General features: G+C 39.5%; 1 protein-coding gene and 1 long non-coding RNA gene across 3 annotated transcripts in view; one reads left to right on the top strand and one right to left on the bottom strand.

Moving 5' to 3' along the window:
• The window catches only part of dusp8a (dual specificity phosphatase 8a), a 53,741-nt gene that overhangs the window by 13,731 nt on the left and 16,812 nt on the right, over nt 1-23,198 (top strand). For both annotated transcript variants that reach the window (XM_087796854.1, XM_087796855.1), the window contains exon 3: nt 129-267. In XM_087796854.1, the coding sequence (XP_087652980.1) occupies nt 129-267 (139 nt within the window). The remainder of the gene's footprint in view (nt 1-128; nt 268-23,198) is intronic.
• On the bottom strand, nt 2,327-5,908 carry LOC148073627 (uncharacterized). The gene is made up of 2 exons (XR_015712099.1): nt 5,827-5,908; nt 2,327-5,775 (listed from the first exon to the last, which is right to left on the bottom strand). It is a non-coding gene; the product is annotated as an uncharacterized LOC148073627 (long non-coding RNA).

Genomic DNA, 23,198 nt, shown 5'->3' with positions numbered 1-23,198 from the left:
TCGCTCTTGGTAAATCTCGATCCAAATGTGGTGTCTCTCGTTGTTTTTCCCGCATCCTTGTATCTGTCAACGCTCTACGATAAAATATTCATCGCCACACTTTGTTTCTTTCCTCGCCTCAATCACAGGTGGAGCTGGGAAGGAAGCAGGAAGTTGTGGTTTACGACCAGAGTTCCAAAGAGGCCGGCCACCTGTCCAAGGATAGCTTTGTCCACATTCTGATGGGGAAGTTGGAGGGAACGTTTCACAAAGTTTCTCTGCTCACTGGTGAGTGATATTGTCATCGTAAAAAAAGTTTTTGGTGGAGAGACAAACGGATTAGTCGCTGTTTGTCAAGAGTTTTGGGGTCACAATAAATTGTGAAAATGCCAAACTGTATATTTCGTTGAAATCAATATCAAATGTTGCTGAACATGGTTTCGAAAAAATGTATGCATTTCATTGTTACAGTTAAATATGTTTTATTCCAGGGAGATAATTCATGTTATTACAGCTAATTTGGGTATTTTGGGCGACATGCAAACCTTTTACTGCATTTATGTGACATTCATGAGGTCAATAGAATATAAAATTGATCAAAATATTATACATTATTTGTGGTAGAAACTCTAATACCACTAAATAAAGTACTTTGTTTAAGGATTTACCCTTCTGTAATGTGTCTTTCTCTTAAGTATTTCTTGTCATTAAAGTTATTGACAAAATACTGAAAGAAATATTACTAAGTTAACTTTCATATCATTAATGCATTATTTGTTTTATAGAATTATATTCTTATCTAATATATATTGAATGCAGGTCAAATTAAAATAATAACACTTTAGTTGGTTTGTTTTATAATTATGGCCCAATTACAAAGATTTTTAATTTTACTTTCATATTAATTATTCTGACCCTTTTTTCTCAACGTTTTCCCATTTTATTAAGACTTTATTTTTTATTCCCTTCGTTTGGTTTAATGGCCCTAAACTATTGTGACCCCGAGATGCTTACACCTGTGATGGATTCAAATATATTTTAAAATATTACTTTTTTTTTTTTTACTTCACAATCTTTAATTATAAACTTCATTTTCTCACTAAAAAAAATAAACTCAAACGATTGGAACGCTATCACCTGTGTTGACGTTGCACCATTTGGTCAGCAGAGGTCACTAGCGAACATTGAATGTCACATTCTTTCCTACAGACTTATGACTCAGTATGTAACTTTGAAAAAGGTTTCATACAAATAGCATAAAGTCATAAGTCAGTCCCTACTTAGTGCAGCAACATGTCTTCAGCGGTGAAGCAGAGAAGCCTCAGCTGACTCATAATATTTTCATAGCTTTATTAGTTACTTTTTAGAGTCGTTTCCACACATTCACACTGCAGGGGCTTGTGGGTAAATCCCAAATGTGTCAGCAAAGAAGGGGAAAGTAATCTTCCTCAGTCAGGATTAGAAATTAGATGAGAGAGACGCTCTTAGAAAAATCTTCTCCTCAGCTTACGACTTCCATAGGGAGATTAATACGTTTTCATGACTGGTTTAAAGATAGCGACGACTCTGAAAGCAAAGAGCTTCACCATCATTCACACGGATGACGCTCACACCTGTGCACCATGGATTTCACCTCTTTTATAAACCATTCCTTACACATTTTCAGAGGGAGATAACCCTCGTCTCTCGCTCAGGTGTAAAAATAACAATGCCTTTTATTTCCCTCCACGCTGCTTCCACACTGTTTCCACGACGACAGGGCAGAATAGGAACCGACCAATGGCCGTGGCTGTTGCTTGCAAGAGTGTTATTTGGGTCAGCGGTGCTGGAAAACTCGTGTCCATACATTCATGCTTAATGTATGTTTGTGGCCGGAAGGGCTTTGCGTGTATATATATATATATGTCGCGGTTTATCACGTCTTCACGGATCAGCACGTGACGGCATCATGCGGATGAGAGTCAAGATGACATGACTCGTGAAACACTCGTGTTAGTTTCAGACATAAAAGCGACTGAAAAGTACGCCATGTTGTGATTCTCGGAAAACGACGAGGAGCCCCGAACGTTCCTGTGAAAGTTTTGAGTCAATGAGAATTTTCCTCCCACTAACCATAAAGGATCATTATATGAACATAATGAAATCCCCCCTCAGTTTATTAAGTTCCACTATAAAGAAATGTTGTGTGAGAACTGAAGAAGTGTGAGAACCGGAGCTCACATAGACTCATTAAAAACTCTTACTGTATTGTTCTTTAACTACATGAGTCTGTCAGAAAAACTGTTCACAAAGTTTCACAGACAAAACAGTTCAATAGCAAAAGAGTCAGACTCACACCAGCAAGAGATTGTTCTTCACTCCGGAGGGAACAGCAGAACCAACGCGGAAGTTAGCTCGCACCAACTGTCCAACGAAGGCCTTGCGTCCCTCCCTTTTTATTCAGTTTGTTACAAGTAAAACATATTGTGGAGGTTACATCAAAAGCATTCTCTTCTGCTCATCCCCCCTCCCAACTTAGTTTGTCCTCAGTAAGATTCATTGTGCAGGTTACATCAGAGCATTGGCATCAGCAGTTCACAACAGTCTTACAGATGACACTCAAGGTTAAGGAGTATCCCACCGTTATCTGTTCACCTTCCGTCTCCCAACTCGTTCCCTGCTCTTTCACTTGCCCTTGCTGACCCCTGATGGGATATATCTTGTGAGGAGTTTCAAAACACATACACATTGTGCTTAAGGCAATTAGTGATTTCGAACACATATGCATTTGTGGCAAAGAAGCGAACATATTAATATTGTGATAATGTAGTAAGCAGTTTAAAACACATTAATATTGTAATAAAGCAATATTTCTTTCACATTTCCCTCCTGTTTATCAATATTAAACAGTGTTTTAAAAGACTGATTGCTGAAATGGGAAGAAAACTATCCCCAAAAACCCTTCCTGGGGGCAAAAAGAAGATAGAAACCCTTTCCCAGCAAGAAGCCAACATTTCCATTACATATATATACAACATTTCCCGACATTTCCAATTTGTAAAACACTCGGCTCATAACCTCTGCCTTGGTAGACTTTTCAGTTACAGCGTCAAAATAAACGAAATATCATCGATACATTTTAGACTTCGCATTCTGAGTCGTCTTCAAGTGGCACCAACTCGTATTGTGCCATGGCTACAGTGACATGAGCAGCTACCTTGACGCTAACTGCGTCCATTATCTTAGCCATCATTATACGCAAACAAGGAACACCACATGCTATTAAGAAAATTAAAAATGAGATAATAGACACAACTATACCGGCAACAGTTAGGATTACATTTTTCCAGCTACCGAACGTGTCGTTTAACCATTGTAAGACTGGATTGGGGACCACACCTTCCATGCTTTGAGTTTTCTTACGGTAGGCTCTTAACAGAGTTAGTGTCTGGCTAATTGTTCCATTTTGAAGCGTATGGAGCGGGATATATGTACAGCATTCTCCTGTACTCTCAATGTACTTACAAACACCTCCCTTTTCTGCCAGGATCATATCTAACGCCTGACGATTCTGTACAACCATGAGAGAGGTTGCATGCAGTTGGGAGGCCACATGTGTTTGGAGAACTTCAGTGAAGTTAGTCAGAGTGTTGATTTTGTGATTCAGGTAATTAATGAGTTCTGTGTGTTTATAAGTGGTGACCGGAAACAACCCTCCAAAGATCGGAAGCTGAGACGCAGCCGCGTTTGCTTCGTCTAAGAGTTTGTCTTGGTCGGGAACATTTCGGGGCTGACCAATGGCATCAAAGTAAACAGGTGTATTACGAACCACTGGTGAATCAAGAATGCTTCTTTTTGCTCTCGCGTCAGTTACATTCATGTCTACACTTTGGTCATCATCATCCAACACATAAGTTTTTGTCTCTTGTACTCCTGTTACATAAGCACATTTACCTGTCCATTCTTCTACCAATCTGTTTCTCAAAACCCCACCTCCACACCACCACCATAACTGGGATCGAATGACGTGTTTCAAGACATTCTTTGACAAGTTAACGGTTTGATCACAGAACGATGCATTCAACCTCCCATAGTCCCTGCAAACGTCATTACCACAGGATGTTCGGGAGTAGCAAATAAATTTGCCCTCTGTCGGTGGATGGAACAAGAAGGGTCTGGACGTTGCTCCGATTATGGGGTACCTTTGAGCATATGGCATGCAGAAATTTGTCACTTTGAAACCCTGTGTCATGTTCATCACGCATGACGAGTTTCCAATCGGCTCAACCAGTGTTACTGCTGCCCTCGGTCTCATGCAAACTGCACAATCCTTTCTGATGGATCTGGCAATGTTTACAACACGCTCAAGGTAGAGATTGTTATCAGTAGTGAGTCCTGTGTCAACTGCCAACAATTCTTCGATGGTTTCTCCATAGGTATGAACTACAATACCTTGGGCAGGTGTAACGTCGCCTTTTCGGGATACAGTTACTGTGGCTTTTGGGAGGAGGTGTGTCTTGGTTTCTAAGATTGGTCTGTAGCATACTTTTATTAGGACAAATGGATCTGGACCATTTGCATACCAGGCCCATAGTGTCAAAACGCTACAATCTGTTTTATCTTTGTTTGGGAGTTCTGTCATGGCTTTAAAAGTGAATATCAGATTCATTCTGCTGTGCGTCATGTACACTTTATCTTTCCAATTTTTCGCGCCATTATTTCGTTTGGCTTTTGGCCAATAATCACCGCTTTCTGTCGTTACATAATTATCCCATCCCCACCATGCATCTCTCTTAGCCAAGGTTTCTTGGGACATGAGATAGAACCAATATGTTGACCATTCATTGAACCGTACAGCCTTTCGTTTTTTGTTGGATGTTTCAGTGTGGAAGTTGGCTAACGGAATTGTCAAAACCGTGTCATTAGTTAGTTGTGTAAGATTGATAAAGGTGCCTGTATATTGTTGTAGCCGACTAATATCTCTAATGTCTTTTTGTGTGACATAACCTGGTTGTCCCTTCCCTAAGTAAACACCTTCATTGCATTGGGCTAGACAAAGGCTCGACCCTCCGCAAAGACAACTGTCATCAAATTCCTTATCTCGTTTGTTTCTAGTCAGGTTCTTAGTTTGATTGAAGTTTCGTTCTACTACCTTAGAATTAGGTGGACCCCACTCTAAGATGTACAATGCCCACAAAAAGATTAGTACTGTTCCCATAATCATAGTACATACAATCATACATTGTCCAAAGTTTCTCACCCATCCGGAACGGAGAAGTCTTTGTGGTTGGTTCATCATTCTTCTCGAGAGTGTGCGTTCGCCGCGGAAGAACTCTCGTTCCATTCGTTGGGGTTTCTTCTGAACCCTCGAGAGCGTGCGTTTACCGCGGATAAACTCTCGTCCGATGCGTTGGAGTGAAGGGCAAGGCTGCCGGGCTCAGCAAAGAACCTTTCCTCACTCGTCCGTCTTTTTGACACGTGCAATTGAGGATGGGGCGCTGTGGTCTTTTTGACACGTGTAATTGAGGATGGGGCGCTGTGGTCTTTCGTCGGAGTGACAGGGCTGCCGGGCTCAGCAGAGGACCTTTATCACTCTGTCTTTTTGTCTTGTTGAAACGTGGTTGGGGCTCCAGAACCGTCAGGACCAGGAGGCAGTCGTCGAAGTTTACACTGAGATTGATGAATCCAACCGGTCCGGCCGTCGACCTTTACCGCTGTTGGACTGACAGCCACCACCTCGTGAGGACCGTCCCACCGTTCACTGTCCCACTTGAGTCGTCGCAGCACTTTTAGAAACACCAAGTCTCCAATTTGCACCTGGAAAGTCTGTGGGTCAGAACAAACTGGCAGATCATTGTGCTTACGAACCTCTCTCTGTTCATACAGTCTTCTCATGTGTGCTGGAATTGACCCTCCTGTTATACTCTGACCTTTGGGTGCAAGATCAGGTAAGGTATAAGGTCTACCGTATATGATTTCAAATGGAGACAATGTCTTCCCTTCAGCGGGTACAATTCTCATACCAATTTCAACGAGACCAACACAATCTGGCCATTGTCTTTTTGTTTCTCTCATTGTTTTCACAAGTCTTGATTTCACAGTACCATTGGTTCTTTCAACCAGTCCTGCGGACTGGGGGTGGTATACACAATGTCGTTTCAAATCAATGTTCAGGAGTTCACCAACTTTGGTTACAGCTTTGTTAAGAAAATGTGAACCATTGTCGCTTCGAATGAGCGATGGAATACCAAATGTAGGAATAATTCGACCACACAGTGCTTTAACAACTGTCTTTGCATCAGCATGTGCTGTTGGAAAAATTTCTACCCATCTTGAAAACACATCAATGATTACCAAACAATATTGTTTACCTTGTGCTTTGTTCAGTTCAATGTAATCCATGTGTATGGTGTGAAATGGTTCTGGTGGTTCTGGGAACTTTCCCCGTTTGGGTCTTAAATACCCTTGTGCATTGTTCCTTATGCAAATAAGGCACTTGTGACAAAAATTTTTTGAATATAGAGTGAACCCTTGAACGTGGTAATGCTGCTTCACTTGTGCTACCATCCCTCCTGTTGAGACATGGCTCAAACCATGACTCAATTTTGCTGCCCATTCAAACATAGATTTTGGTAACCACGGTTTCCCATCTGATAGTGTACTCAGACCTTTTGAGTTTGTTTCAGCACCTTGTTTTCCCCAATATGTCTTCTCTGTGTGAGGTGCGTTTTGTTGTCTGCTTATTAACACTTCATTTTCTTTTACAGGTGTTTCTTGTGAGGATGTGGTCTTCTGTGCAAGCATTGTTCCCACTTGTGAGCTTTTATGTGCTGCATCTTTTGCAGCCTGATCAGCCAGTCTATTTCCAATAGTGACTGGATCATTTCCTGTTAAATGTGCTTCACATTTACATATTGCCAACTTCTTTGGTAGTTGGATGACATGCAACAATTTAACGAGTAACTCTTTGTGAGCTACTTCTTTCCCTGTTGTTGTTTTAAACCCTCTTCTCGCCCACTGTTGACAAAACACGTGCACAGAACCGTATCCATATTGACTATCTGTCCAGATAGTTACATCATCACCTTCAAACATTTCACATGCCTTTATAAGGGCTGCTAGCTCAGCTGCCTGAGCTGAACTAGTTGATTTTAATTTCCCTTGATAAAGTACTTTATCTGCGGTCGTCACCGCGTACCCCACTTTGTTTTTTCCTTTTTCATCTTTACTTGCTGAACCGTCAACAAACACTACGGTTCCTGTCGTTAAAGGTGTATCCGTCAAGTCTGGTCGTGGTTTAGTTAAAATTTGGACTTGGCTTCCACAGTCATGTGGAGTGCCATCTAGTGGTGTGGGTACTAATGACGCTGGATAGAGTGCTCCACACCTGACAATGTTAATGTGTCCCTGAGATAACAATACAGCAGTGCAATGTAGATGTCGAGCAGGTGATAAGAAATGCATTTTCGTTTCCAACAACAAGACTGACACTGCGTGTGGTACTTTCAGAGTCAACGCGTGAAACAGGACGACCTCAGCGGACGCTTGCACAGCGAGCGCCGCCGAGAGCACGGCTTGTACACATTCTGGCGTTGCTTGTGCCACTGGATCCAACTGTTGTGAATAATATGCAACTGGTCTCATCTTGCTACCATGTTTCTGCATCAGGACCGATGTCATGAATCCTTCTTTTGCTGTTACTGTTTGCTCAAAGATGGGACAATTACTCTTATCCGCCAAGACAAATACTTCCATAGTCCAAAATATAGTCAAACAACATTAATTCACACAACAACAATAAAACCACCTATATTGAGAAACTAGTAGTTAGAAATTCTTCGACCAATTTCAGTATCATTATTCCGACAAAGACAAATTAATTTCAAATTAAAACTTATCAACTCAAACAACATATTCTTCTTTTACATGGAATTAACCTCAATAAAGTCTATAATACTTATTAAAAAAATGAAAAATTGGTTTCCTAAGATTTTACCTTTTCCATCATAGCATTTGTTTCTTTGTCTGTGGTTTCGGTGCTTTAGAAACAGCCGGTTTCTGTTTATCACCCTTTATTTCGTTCACAAACATACGTCACATGTTTGAATCAGGAAAACAATTTTCTGCTAAAAGGTTTTATTGGAAAAGAAAACAAGAAAACATTTGTATTTATTACAACTTAACCCAAACTTGTTTCAACAATTTGAAAACCACCTGCTGATGAAAAACTTGATCACAAAAAGACTTAACATTAAATTAATGTTTAAATGCTCCATATTTATGTTTGTTTTACTAAGAAAACAACATCCTTTTAATAAAGATTCATGATGCATTTGCGTCGTAACTATATAAAATATATTTCCTTAAGTATTACATGTTTCAATTCGACAAATTTCTTCAACACAATCTTGTATGTAAGAGGTTAATTTCTTCTTCTAGTGACCTTGGTGCCGCCACCTGTAGGCCTAGTCATTCTTCATCCTCAGACGAATCATCAGAGTAGTGTTTTCGTCTGGGTTTATCTCTGCGCTTGCTTTTCTCAGGACAATCTCTGGCAAGATGTCCCGTTCAATAAATCATTTTTAAATGTGATTCCCATAGAGCTGGATGATCTTCCGGAGTCCTACCATGTTTGTTAAAAACATCCATTAATCTGATTTTAAAGTCGTCTATGTTTTCGTCTTCATTCTGTCTGCAGGCTGCTATTTGATTAGGATCAGGTCTCTGTGCATAGATCAATTCACATCTTTCCAAAATGTCATTCAGGGGTAACATGACTTGCGCATATGGTATGACGTTACCTTGATCATTCAGTCCCGTCCACCCCTCCATTACAATCCCGTATCTACTTCCTGTAGATAGTGCCATTAATTTAGCTATCTCGTGACCGTTCAACCTGTGACCAGTGACAAGATCTCTAATTTCTCTGACAAACTGTTTTATGTCTGCATCAGGTGTTGCAATAGATTTAACTATGTCTCTGAGTTCTCCGGGTGTCCATGGTCTAAAAACATAGAATGGTACATTTGCATCAATACTCGGCATTTGAATCATAGGAAATGCTCCTGTAGTTTGTTCGTTAATATCATGTAGCTTCAGCTCTGATTTTACTTGTAGTGGATGCTGTGGATTCATTCGTTTTTCCCACTCACCGACACCCCCCATACTTCTTGTCACCCTTTTCTCAAAAGTTCCAGATTCAACTGGGTTGTTTGAGTTAGAATCATAATGACCTGAGCTAAGGTCAGGGCTGGCAGCATTCTAACTTGTAGAGGAGGCTGCTGCTGAGTTATGATCACGTCTCCCTGAGATGGGGTCAGGGCTGGCAAAACTCCAATTTTGTGTGCCGAGGATGGAGTGTGCCGAGGATGGGTCTGATGTCGTCATCATTGGTGTGTACGACGGAGGTGCTTCGGGCAGGCTCGGATATAACTTAGGTATTTCCCTCACTCCGGCCCCTCCCGTTTGTCAAACCCGTGGTGTTGGAGTTGGAACTGGCCCCCGCCCTTGCAACTCGGGTGAAGGGAACCCCAACTGCTCTGCTCTAGGGGCATTTCTCCTTTGCACATTATCAGCGGTCAGAGCCACAATGAAACTTGCTCCTGCATCGTCATTATCAATTTGTTTTTTCTTATCTCTTTTCTCATTCTTCTTCTTTGCTCTGTCATACAGAGTCTTACATGCGCACCACTGCTTTCCATGTGCTTCGTTCAACTTTCCCTTTTCTGTATCTTTCAAAGACAATTTACTCAACAAGTCACTCAATTCTGTCTCATCATCAACATCTCCTGAAAAATCATATATTTTTCGCCACTTTTCCACAAATCTACAACAACCTTTATTGCCTTTTTCTGCCAACTCAATTTTACGCAATCGTTCTTCTTTTTCTCTCTTTTTATTAATTGCTTCTGCTTCCGCAAAAGTCTTATTTGCCTTCTTCATGTCGTTCTGGTATGTGTCTTATCGAGTTTTTTCGAAAGAAAATGCTAAATGCCTGGGAACGACCGGATACCAAGCTTCTACCTCAAAAGAGGCGGGTACCCCTGGGTGTTTATACTCACAGTCGTTTTACCAGTTTTAGATTCTTTCTTTTACTCAAGACTCCAATTTCTATGATGGTTTTGTAAATTCTTGGTCAGTTTTACGTTGTCACCGTTAGGTTTCGACCGACAAGAATCCCAACAACCTCTCAGTGAGAAAATGGTCCTGGTGTTACAGTAACACCCCGTACTGCAAGTACGGCCTTTAAACAGAAAAGATTAAACCTCTTTCTATTTTCTTGTACCTTGTGTCACAATGATACTCACAATGATACTCCGTATTACAACAATACGGCCTTAGATCACTCAGTGATCTCGTGGAGGGACGTCTACGTTGTCCCCTTTAGTCCCACGTTCCGTTCATTTGATACAACGATGCTTTATATCACAATGACACAACTTAGTCAGAAAAACACAACTGACCTCAATCTCTTCGCTGGTGGAGTTGATCTGGTCTTGGATGCCGTCAGCGTTCTCTCCGGTAGATGATGTCCGACTCCTGGCCTCGTGGAAAGGAGGTCTCCCAGGGGTTTGTAAGACCCACTGGCCGGTGCACCGTGTGGTTCAGGCGTCGTCGATCATCCACCGAAGAAAGGGCGTTGGCATCCGGCTCGAAGGACCAAGTTAAATGTCAGAAAAACTGTTCACAAAGTTTCACAGACAAAACAGTTCAATAGCAAAAGAGTCAGACTCACACCAGCAAGAGATTGTTCTTCACTCCGGAGGGAACAGCAGAACCAACGCGGAAGTTAGCTCGCACCAACTGTCCAACGAAGGCCTTGCGTCCCTCCCTTTTTATTCAGTTTGTTACAAGTAAAACATATTGTGGAGGTTACATCAAAAGCATTCTCTTCTGCTCATCCCCCCTCCCAACTTAGTTTGTCCTCAGTAAGATTCATTGTGCAGGTTACATCAGAGCATTGGCATCAGCAGTTCACAACAGTCTTACAGATGACACTCAAGGTTAAGGAGTATCCCACCGTTATCTGTTCACCTTCCGTCTCCCAACTCGTTCCCTGCTCTTTCACTTGCCCTTGCTGACCCCTGATGGGATATATCTTGTGAGGAGTTTCAAAACACATACACATTGTGCTTAAGGCAATTAGTGATTTCGAACACATATGCATTTGTGGCAAAGAAGCGAACATATTAATATTGTGATAATGTAGTAAGCAGTTTAAAACACATTAATATTGTAATAAAGCAATATTTCTTTCACAGAGTCAGACAAAGACGCTCTTGGTAAATTAAAGCAGCTGCAGCTTCACGTTCTTTTTTAAAAAGAAACCTTTTCTTCTTTTTTTTTTGTCTTGCGTCACTCGCTCTGCCTGCCCCTCCACTGAACCTCAGATTTATGTTGCTAAAATCCCCCCCAAAAAAGTGACTTCATATTTGAATAATGGCATATTTTCAGCCTCACAGGCTCACTCATGTTGGGAATTGAGTGAGGGGAGATAAAGGAGCGAAGGGAAACAAAAGAAAGATGAAAGAAAGAATCCTTACATGGAGCGGATAGTGAGGAGCTTTGTGTGTGGACGCGAGACAAAATATGTTTTAATACCACAAGCTTAAATTAGTAGTGCTTCAATTGTAATATGTTTGTTCTCTTTTAACATGCATGTTAGTCTTTTAACAACTGTTACTTACTAAGTGTGAGGCGTTTTTAAATGTATCTTTGAAGATATGATGAAAAATAACACAGATTGTAAAATGGATTTTTGAAAATGGATTAAAAACCCATATTTTAAATGTATCTTCCAATATATGTTAGAAACATACAAGGTTGTCAAAATAGATCTTAGAAACTTACACTGATGTTATTATATATATATTTTTTAAACTTGTAGATTTTAAAATATATATTTCAAGATGTGTAAAAAAAACCACTGACACAGTTAAAATGTATATTTTAAATATTTTAAAACTGACACAAATGGTCAATATATATTTTTAAATATATTTAAAAAAAATACACAGATTTTAAAATATATGTTAAAAATATATAAAAAACATACCCAAATGATAAAATGTATATTTAGAAATATGTTAAAAATATAAACACAAAATTAATACATGCATAGATCTAATACATAGTTACAAGACATTTTAAAAATACACAAATATTTTGAAGGGTCTGGAACTCCTGTGTTGTTCTCAGTATTATCTTGATCTTTAAAGTATGTACTTTTTTGAGTATTGTTTTGATTGTTTAAGCGCTTTGTGACCCTGGTCTAGAAAAGCGCTATATAAATAAATATTACTTACTTACTATTTATTACAATTATTGTTTAAAAGGATATTCCCCCCCCCCCCCCCGGCTTAGATGTCATGTAACTCTCGTAAAAAGAGACATGAATGGGGAACGTATTGGTTTAAAACTATTCAGTTTCCTTCTATTCAGTCAATAATCAATACCACTCAAGCCACCCTCCCATGTGCCAATGATGTCATCAAAGGCTCCATTGTTGTTGAATGAGTTGACAAAATCCCAACGTTGACCTCATCACCAGCGGCTTTTTACGACACAAAATAAAAGCGTATAAACGCGTAACTCCTGCTGGTACATGCTTGTGTTTGCGTTATTACCTCAGCGACTGTGTGAAAGTGTTTGTGAGAACAAGTCTCTCTGAGGAGAGAGTCGTATTTTTAACTATGACCTCACCGTGTCGGAGCTCAGACTGTTTTGCTTGTTTTCGTCCAAGTTGTGCGTGTCCCTGTTATTGACGAGGAGAGTCGAGACTTGTCGGGAAGCCAGCTCGCCTCCCTCCCAGGTCGCTCCGGAGTTTTGCCTGTTTTCCCACCAAAAAACCTCGCAGCGGTCAGTGCTGCAGACCGGTTTGGAGAGTTCACCAGTGCCAACTGGTGCGGTCACACATCTCCCATGTAGGTCCACCAGGTGGAAATGTTTTTCATTCAGCGCTGACGCAATAAACGGGGAGTAAAAGTGTTAGATGAAAGTGTGGAAATGTGAAGTCATGCTGATAATAGTTTCAAGAGTTCGCCGCCGAGGCAGAAGTAACGAGCGGAATTAAACGACAAGATGCAGGTGTGTCCCCGTCAGTCAATGTTTGTTTGTTTATACATGTTGGCCTCCTGATCTTTTCCGACCGGCCCATCTGCCTGTGTTTTTAAGCCTGGGATTACTCGTGTCACAACACCGCGTCAAAGACGGAGCTTCTCGCGGTGGACTCTGTAAACAGAGGGTCAAATAACTTCGGGAAGTTTAACGGCCGCTCCACAATTGTAAAGTTGTGTTTTTTTATTTCACGTGACTTTTTCTGGGATGATGTGCCACGATCGTGGAGCCAGATTTGTGCAGCTGTGGAAGCTCAAAGGTTCAAATTCCAGCTCGTTGTAACACCGACCTATCTTGATGCTAATATTGTTACACATGTTTTTAGAAAATTGTTGATGCAGTTGTAATTACATGTTTATGAGACATTCTTTGTAGAACACGCTATTTGTGGGATGACTAACTGCAGTACCATGAGGTAAGTTACTGTAACTAAGTTGTCTTCTGTGTCTCTTTTCAACGGTTGCATTGAAGCTGAAAGTAAACAGAATGGATTGCACGGATAGAATAGATCCAGTCGTGTCATGATGGATATGTGGATGAGGATCAGCACCTCTAAACCATGTCCTAAAGCACACCTAGGCAAAGTGTGGCCCTTTGACTGTATTCATGCGGCCCTCAAGAGATGAGAGTAGAACATAGACATTCTTTCCGACAGCTTTCAATTTAATATTGCGTTTATTATTGTATTAACTCTAAATATACATATATATATATATTTTAGTTTCTGATTTTTTTGTTTTTACTTTTATGAAAAATTCTTGCCCATCAAAATTATTGACATCATATTTAGAGGAAACAGTTTTTTTCCCATCAGTTTCTTTTACATGAAAGGTTTAAAAAAGTGACATAGCCAGGTTTATTTTATGCTGATATTTCTTTCTTTACTATTCTTACTTGCTTTGTTTTCTGTCATATTTAAACTCTTCGCTCCTCTCCTTTGGATTGATTGCCCCTCACATGAGTCACAGAATATGATGTGGCCCCCATTTTACAATGTTTCTATTTATTTAATTACTACTTAAACTGTTAAAGGCTCAAACTGTAGAATTTTAATGAGTTTTCTGGCTCCCCCTAGTGACTGCATGAACCTTGACTTTTCAAATTTAAACCAAACTTTAAAATAGAAATGATAATAATGTCAAAATGTTAAACATTTTATTTTATTTTTTTTGTTAATTAATCCTATTTCTTGAATTTTATTTGTATGTAAAAAATCTGTAAAATATATATTTTTAAATTAATTATAATAAGTAAGTAAGTTTTATTTGTAAAGCGTCTTTCACAGACCAGTGTCAAAAAGCACTTAAACAACAAAACAAAACATTAATAATAGTCATTTTCTGAGCAGTGGTGGACAATTAAATTTCCTCAGGGGCCACATTTTATACAGTGGTGGTTGTAAGGGGCCATCAAGCTAAAATAAAGGAGTGAAAATGTATAAAATGAAACTAAATATGCCAAAAGGATTGTATTGTATTTAAATAACCTTTAGTTAAAAAAAAAATCTGCTATAAAAGCACCTTTATTTTCCATGTTCACTTAAAATATTTTTGAGGGGCAGTAAAAACTTGCAAAAATGACAAAAGCAGAGGACAAATACTACAGTCATATTTAAAAATTCGTACTGAATAATATATATATATATATAAAACAATTGTAAGTGTCTACACAATGTTCACTCTCATGAGGGCTGCATAGACAGAGTCCAGTCGCTCACAGATCCACTGCTAATGTTCTCTTCTGACAGAACAGGTAGAGTTTCCGTGTCGGAATCCCAACTCTCACGCTGTCAACGACCTGAAGTGAGAGCGTACATGAGGCGATGACATAAAGATGAGGGGTATTAGCCGATGAAAAGGTGCGCGTCTGTCATTTTCCGCTTCCTTGGGTCTCTCTACAGTAGCTTTGCTGTGAACCGGCTTTTGATGAGATCAGGTTAGGGTGTGACGGCCCTTACACATGTGTGCAAAGGTCAGCTCAGTAATGTGTCATACTTCTGTTCACTTATACAATGAAGCGGTGGTTTGTGGGTGTGTGTGTTTGTGTGTGTGTGTGTGTTCAGTTCAGAAAGAAGCTGACGAGGTGAGGTAATGGTGGGAGGCAGGATTTAACAATAAAGTCATTCACATAGACATTCCAATGATCTACATAAGGAGGTCTGTTTGTGTGTGTCTGTGTGAGTCTTGTGTGCACACTCATGTTTATGTCCCGCACACATGAGTTACTGTTTTGGGTGCAAATGTGCGAGGAAAATTGACAGAACAGGAGGAGAGCTATCAAGGCGGTGAGGTAATACCTCCTGATTTCATGCTTTGTGTGTTTCCACCACATGGCTGGGGGTTCGCATGCCTTTTCATTAGTGTGTGTGTGTGTCAGTGAACCAGACCGACACACCAACAAGATGGATTTCTGTGCAGTTGTGTTACGTCGAACACGGACGGGTGAGGGTGGGGTCGGGGGGGTAAATTTGTCACAGATGCTCCTCACACTGAACTGCTGACTGGATATAATGTACAGACCTAAAGGTTTTAACTCAAGAGATGTTCTTTGTTGAAAGTCTTGCATAATGTTGTGAATGTACTATATATGAGTATGTATGTATTAACATGTGTGTGTGTTTTCTCAAAACAAAAATATTTAAGCCAGTAATAATCAATAGAACAGAAATTATATCTATTATTTTTTTTCTTTCTGTGTGACCAGATAACAAATGCGTTTTAAACTACGGGCGAGTTTCCTGTTCGGTCGTGTCAAATTTTGTGTCTTGTTTAGGCGTCAGGTTAATGAGAGATTTTTATGATACAGTGTCGTCATTTTCCGATCTCAGTAGGTGGCGCTATCAGTTTAAAAATGTTGAATTGGTGGTTCTAAGCAGACGTTTATTGTGCAGTGCTATCTAGTGGTCATTGAAAAAATGAGCACAATGTATCATGAGAGCTCTTTAACTGTTTTGTGACACCTCAAAATACTGTTGTCCAAGTAAGCTCATGGTAGGGGCAAGAATGAGTTGGTTTAAAAAAAAAATTAATTCAACTTCAAACCTGAATGACAAATGTTCTAATACACAAGTTTCGAACAAGGCCTGTGGGCCAAATATGGCCAGACAAGCATTTTATGTGGCCGGCAGGACAAAAAATCAAAGTAGATGAAATGTGTATGTATTTTGTTGTCGTCAAAAGGTAACGGTGTTTAAGATGCGATAAAAAAGATCGGGTTCATCATGGAAGTCAAGAAATATACAGAGATGTTCTATAAAAAGGAAGGGATTTGATGGTTTTTGGTGAAGTAGGACAAACATGAAGATTATTACATGCATTGACACAAAAAAGTGAAAAGACGATATCACACTATGTAACTGGAAGTACGAGTCAGACAGTTTGGTAAACATACATTTTGTTTAGCCCACGACTTAAACTGTTCAAATAATGTGTACCCTTGTGTGATTGAAGTTGACACCCGTGAACTAATAGTGGAACCAGCTATGGAAATATATCAGTACCTTTAGAATATTAAATTGCTGTATGTTTGTATGTAACTTTTAAAATATATATATACATATTTTTTAATTGAAGTATCTATGCAGTTTTTTAGAATGTTGTTATATGTGCCAACATGTTTATGTTGAATTTAAAAGGCTACATTATCTTTTCATTATAGGAATTACATCAAACTTAATGTGTTAAACCTTTATTACTTCCTTAAAGAAATGAATGAATTCAATTAAAACAAAATCAACCTTTCAATGTACAAATTATTTTGTAATAATTTAATTATTTAAAATAATGACATACTAATATACCAATTCAAAAAGAAATTCAATAAATTGTTATTAATATTTGAAATTTTAAATTCAACCATAATTTAGGTTTTATCACTTTATTTCCTGATTAAAAGATGGAATTTCAAGTAGAATACTCGATGACTAAAATAGATAATATACCTATTAAAGCTGAAGTACTCGTGACTTCAACATGTTGGTTGGAAAAGCAAGAAACTAAGTCAAGTCTGCAACAAGAACCTTTTAAAAACCTGTTGTCTGATCCTGCGCTGATGTCAATCCACCTGGCTCCAGTCTTTGAGCCTCACCTGTGCTCCATCAGCGCCCGGAGGTTTTTTTTTTCCTTCCAGAGGTCAAAGAGGTCTATAAAAGTATGTGTGTTTGAAGGTCCGGTCTCTCTCTCCTTCGCCCCATTTCCTGTCGTGCCTCTCGCTTTGCAATTAGCCTCTGACCTCTCCCCCTTGACCTCAGCACCTCGTCGCAAAACCTTCTCCATTTCGGCTCCTGCAGGATCAATGATTTCATTGAGGAAGGAGCCGACGCTACCATTAGGAGGTGAGCTCACCTTCCCCGGGGAGATCTGTCATGTTATGCTCAATGACCTCGCCTTTCCTCCTTATCCCTCCTTCCATCGGTCGTGCCCCCCCCGCCCGCCCCCCTCACCCCGGCTTCTTCCTCCTCTCTTGTGTTTCATGGTGCTGAGAACAGAGCTCTATTTTTAGGCCCCAGACTCCTGCGGTCGTCACATCTGGCGCCAGTGGCCGCGGTGCTCTCACCCTGGCCAGTAGATACACAAACACACAACTGGGGCGCACGCACACACACACTCGCTCGCCCCGCCCGTGTCAGCACCCAAAGGTCATGGAGAATGGCGCTCGAGTACAAAAATGACATCACCTCCTTGGAGTGAACTGCAGACTCTGTGTGTCACGCTCAGTCACTTCTTGGTTTCTGCAGGCGGACCACCTCGCACGCGGTACTGAGGTCAGGAAGTAGTGTTTTTTTTTTTATGTAACACAACTGTATATGTAATGTTCTCACTCTCTTTCCTGTCTGCCTCAGTGGCCTCACATGACGGGCTTGATGTCATTTTCTTTCCAAAAACAGGCCTCTAGGTTGTGTCTGTGTCTGTGTGTGTGTGTTTGTGTGTGTGTGTGTGTGTGTGTGTGTGCATGTGTGTGTGGGGATGTTTTCACCATGACGTGATATCACAGCTCAGCTCCTCTTCATCTCCTGCTCGCTGGATCAGGCCAGACTTACCGGACAAAGTAACACACTCATGATGACACGCATGACGCTAGCATGAAGCGATTTGATGCATGACGTCTACATGAATCACACGTAAACAAACTGAAGACGTTAGATCAGGAGATGTCGTCATCATCACGGCAAACGCACACTTCTAGAGCTTAACGACTTTCATGATCATTTCAATTTTCAACTTTGTGGCACAGGCACCATATGCAGACCGTTTTTATTTTAGTGAGACTATAAAACTAACCAGGAATAAGTGTTTTTGACAGCAAACCAACACGTTTATTGTATACTTTATTATTGTTTTTTATTTATTACTAGTTAAACTATTTAGATATTTATTAGTTTTAGAACTATGTCATTTTTATTTTTATTATTACAATTTTTTTTTTGCAAGTATTCTTTGTGTTTATAAAATAAAAATAAAAAATATATATTTTTAACAAAATGATTTGATATGATATTTATTTAAAAATGCCAAAGGAAAATCAATTAAAATCACTAAACACATTTAAAAATGGTTGTGTTTTTTGTAGGAATTCTCTCTATTTCTAAATAAATACATATTTAAACCAAATATTTTTTTAATGAAGAGGTTTGATATTATATTTATAAATACCTATATATATATATATATATATATATATATATATACATACATGTATAAATGTATGATTTATATTTAACTAAATAATATGAAATTAAATGACAATTTTAGCTAATTTTAGATGATGTAAAGTGCTTAAAATGAAGTGTAATCCTTCTCTAATATCCATAATATGTGCTACATAATATAAACTCAGCATTTCATCTTTTTTTGTTCTTCCAAAATATCCAAAATTCACGTCATTTATTTTCTTCATCTCTTCTTTCTTTTGGCCTGACCTCAGGAAATGTAATCAGCCACCCGTGTTCTAACATAAACACGGTGCATGAGAATAAGTGATTTCACTCTTTTAAATGAATCCTCCGTCATTATCTCTTGTCAAACCCTTTCAAAGAACAGCGTCAAGAACAAGTCATCAGCGGCTCTTTTGTTACTCCTCGCGTAAACATTACTTGGATTCTGAAGCAGTTCAATGACCTTAAAAGTTTTACAAGGTGCTTAGTGAATTTCGGTGGTCAGGCTTGATTTGTTAACACTGGCTCAACAGCGACGGAAAACACTCTGGAGAAAATTCAGAAGTCGTTGTTTTTGTTGCGGAATGAACATCTGCAGAGGCGTCTGTCAATTCATTTAAAACCACATGTTCCATTTTAAGACTTTATATAAAACATTAAGACGTGTTCAGTAGCTTTTTTGCCTTCTTTCCATTTGTCCCTCTGGTTTTATAACACGCAGGAGGAAGAATTCCGGCGCGCTGGTGTTTGTACCACCGTGGCCTAAATATTTCCAGGATAGTTGTTAAAGCTGCTTTCTGTATACACTCCATCATGCATACCTTCTGTCCCCCCCGTTTGCAATTGAATCTATCTCCAGGCACTTGGAGCATCCCGACCCATCCCTGTCATGCAGAAGGGAATAAAAATAGTGTGTTTAAACGGTTACCTAGGCAGTGTCAACACACCGGGTCAACAGCAGCTGAAGTGGAGCGGCGTGCTAACGCCGCGGCCGCTTCTCTCCTCGCGACGCCCCCGTCGTCACCTCGTAACTCCAAACTCACCGTGAATCTGGGCCAAGCACATTTCTACTTTAGTTGGCCGCGCGTTAGCTTAGCACGGCAACATTTTGACGGGCGCACATGTGGAGTGGAAAATTTCCCAGAAAAAAAAAAAATACCCCCAAAAAAGAAGCTTGTAATTATGATAGTTTATCCGAACCGGTGTCTGGCGCGCATCCATCGGATTCCAGTCATGCTGGGACTGCCCACCGCCGCTCCCGTCGTGGCGTCATTCCACGGAAAACAATGGTGGATTCCTGTTTATCATCATGCTGGCTTTGATGCACCTTATCTCAGGCATGTAGCAGCACTACTTCCTCAATCATCCTTTTAACTTCAGCTACCTAACTTGCGGACCGGCCTGTTTTTCTTGGCAGCGGATGAACGCTAGGCAAAGGAGGGGAAAAACTATTTTAAAAAACATCACGCGTGCTAATTGTTTTCTGAAAATATCCACGGGGCTTTTCGACTGTTGAATCATCGCCGCTGTCCTGCAGCAGCGCAGAAGACTTTAACTCCTGGTGGTTTAACACTTTTCCTGGTATGTACACAGATCATATCGGAGATCTTATTACTGTAAATACATTCTGACCACACGCAAACGTTTCGGCCCCCCCCCCCCCTCCTCGCTTTCCCTGGTGTAGCTACAGGATCCCGATCTCCATGGCAACGACGTGTTTACAGAAAATGAGTTAGAGGAACGTTAAGGATAATTTCTCGTTCTTTCAACACCCGAGACTTGACTTCCCATTTTGGTTGAGTAACTATTTCCTGTTCCTGATTAAAGAGACATCGAGGGCCGTTCCAGGTCGAACCCGGGAGACGCCCAGGGATCTTCTGTTTACTCTGAATTGCGTGTCATAAAGCTTCTGTAAATCAACACAAAGTATAATTCAAGCGGACCTAAGGGGGGAGGAGGGTTGGGGAGTGAAAATGGCGATGAAGGTGTTGGCAGGCAGACTCGCTCAGAAACAGCTTGCCCAGTTCCTCCGACTGCATCACGTCATTCTTTTCTCTATTGTTCTTTTGTGGCTGGCAGAGTGATGTCACTGCTGAGATGTGGATGTGACACACACAAGCACACACACACACACAAGCACACACACACACACACACACAAGCACACACACACACACAAAGAGAGAAAGAGAAAGAAAAGGCCCACAGCCCTCTATTATGGCAATAAAGCCTGGACTGATATCATTCATTATTCACTTTGCATTCATTCCTTAAAGTCTAGTAGAAAAAATACAACAGAGTTTTTGTGTTTTTACTTTTGTTTTTAGGATTTTTCATTTAAAAGGTTCATATTAGGTCAAGAAACGATTTACGCTACATTTCAAATTACTATCTGGATCTTTTTAAAACGCTACCGCCACCTAATATCCTATTAAGTGCATTGCCATAAGTGATATATTTCAAATGCTAAAAAGGCGTCATATTTTTTTCAGTTCCACTAATTGAAAAAGGAAAATTTCTAAATACAATTTTATTTCGTTGTTACACCCTTCTAACATTTTCATATTGAATTAAAAAGGCTATGGAATAAAAAATATTTAAAAATATATATAATAATAATAATAATAATCTCTATATGTTTTTTTTAATTTTTGGAATTATAACATGAAAATCAATGTGTTAAAAGAAAATAATCTTGGAAAATATTAATATTATTCTTTTTTTAATTCTGAACTAAACAAATTCAACCTTTCAATAAAAAAATGATTGAATTCAGTGTCACTGTGTTCACATGACATGATAGAAACGAGTACTGTTGAAATAAACTGTGTTATTTCTTAGCTCAAGCTGGAGCGACAACTGAGGGGGAAAAAAACCACACCGTGTCCCAGCATGTTGTCCAGCTCTCAGCAGCCACTGATCTGTGGGAAGAGCAAATGTGTTTTAGTGTCAGGACAGCGAGTCTGTCAGCCCGGCTGCACCGCACTGATCTCGCTGCTGCAGGACGAGCTCATTAAAACCCAACGGATCCGTCCGTCAGCACCCGTCCGTCAGTGCTATGTGCTCATGCTCGTACGCTGCTAAAAGAAACTGAGGTCATTTACATCTAGAATGTTAGGAACATAAATTAAGCTGCAGCGTGCCTTTGTACGAAACTCCACTCTGGGGAAATCACTGTAGCACCATGGTGACCCCCCCCCCTGTTACCATAGAGTCTGTTTAGGAACCATAGGAAATAAATGTGTTATTATTGATTCAATAAATTGTTTATTTTTAATTTTATTCGACCCATCTGAGAGTCATGTTGATGCTTATTCATATAACAACCCTATCCCGTCAACAACTCTGATATTTTGATTGAATTTTCTAGCATAATATATTCAACATACCTATCATCAAAGGTAAATAGCCCCCTCCACAAAAAAACAATCATGATACAGGGGCGATGATATGATGTATGGCGATAACAAAGGATATATTTGTAGTATTGTAACTATGCATGACTCTAGACAAAGTATTAACTGCTTTCAATTGATTTGAAATCGAAATACGTACAAACAAAAGATTCAAAAGCTGCTGGAGTCGACTGTATCCTCTCGCCCTCAGTCGGGATGTCATTGTATTCCTTTAGCTGCGGAGGACGTGATGACTGCTGCCATCTAGCACCTGGAAGTTTAATTGCAACACAAAAAGTTACAAACGCTGTGATTATTTACATGTTAATTGTAAATACTTTTACACATTTCATTGTTCTATGTAAAAGACAATATATTGAGCTGTAGACCATTAAAATAGAAATGTTTGATCAATAAAATATAGTTTGAAAGCCAAAATAATTCTAATAAATTCGAATGTGGGGGGGGGGGCTGACTAATGCATTTACTCCACTAACTATGACATTATTTGCTTTCATCTTAAAAACAGTTAAGGACAAAGAGTACTATTGAGAGTTGGCTGCTTTATTTGTTTATATACTGTATCTTTATACATGTTACATCATTACCTCATTTTCTATTAAGAAGTATCTTAATAAAGTAGCCGGAAAAAAATTGCAATATATCGCTGTATTGATATTTTCCAACACCCCTTTTGGTAATAATAATGAGGTTACATTTATACAAGTATTGTTGATGTTTACTTAAAACACAAGTTCTGAAAATAAAATGTGTTGTTCTTGTGTTTGTAGTTTACTGTAAATATCCAATTGTTTATATTCACTTTGCAAAGTTCAAAGCACTTTTGAACATCTCTTATACAATGAAAAATGAGCACCTTCTCCTTGACACCTATGGCTGACATCTGCGATATTTCAGGTAAATGTAGGTCATTTTCCTGGTGTTACGTATACTTTCATTAGCCTGTTCAGTTGCATCATTTTCATATTACCTATTAGCTGATTGTTTGTGAGCTTTCCCCCAATGTTTTCTTACCCAACTCTTCTGTTGTATTGTAGTAATTCGAAAATAGTTCTT

The sequence above is a fragment of the Callionymus lyra genome, chromosome 8, assembly GCF_982586985.1.
Source record: "Callionymus lyra chromosome 8, fCalLyr1.hap1.1, whole genome shotgun sequence".
Classification (NCBI taxonomy): domain Eukaryota; kingdom Metazoa; phylum Chordata; class Actinopteri; order Syngnathiformes; family Callionymidae; genus Callionymus; species Callionymus lyra.
This window is presented reverse-complemented; position numbering and strand designations above follow the sequence as displayed.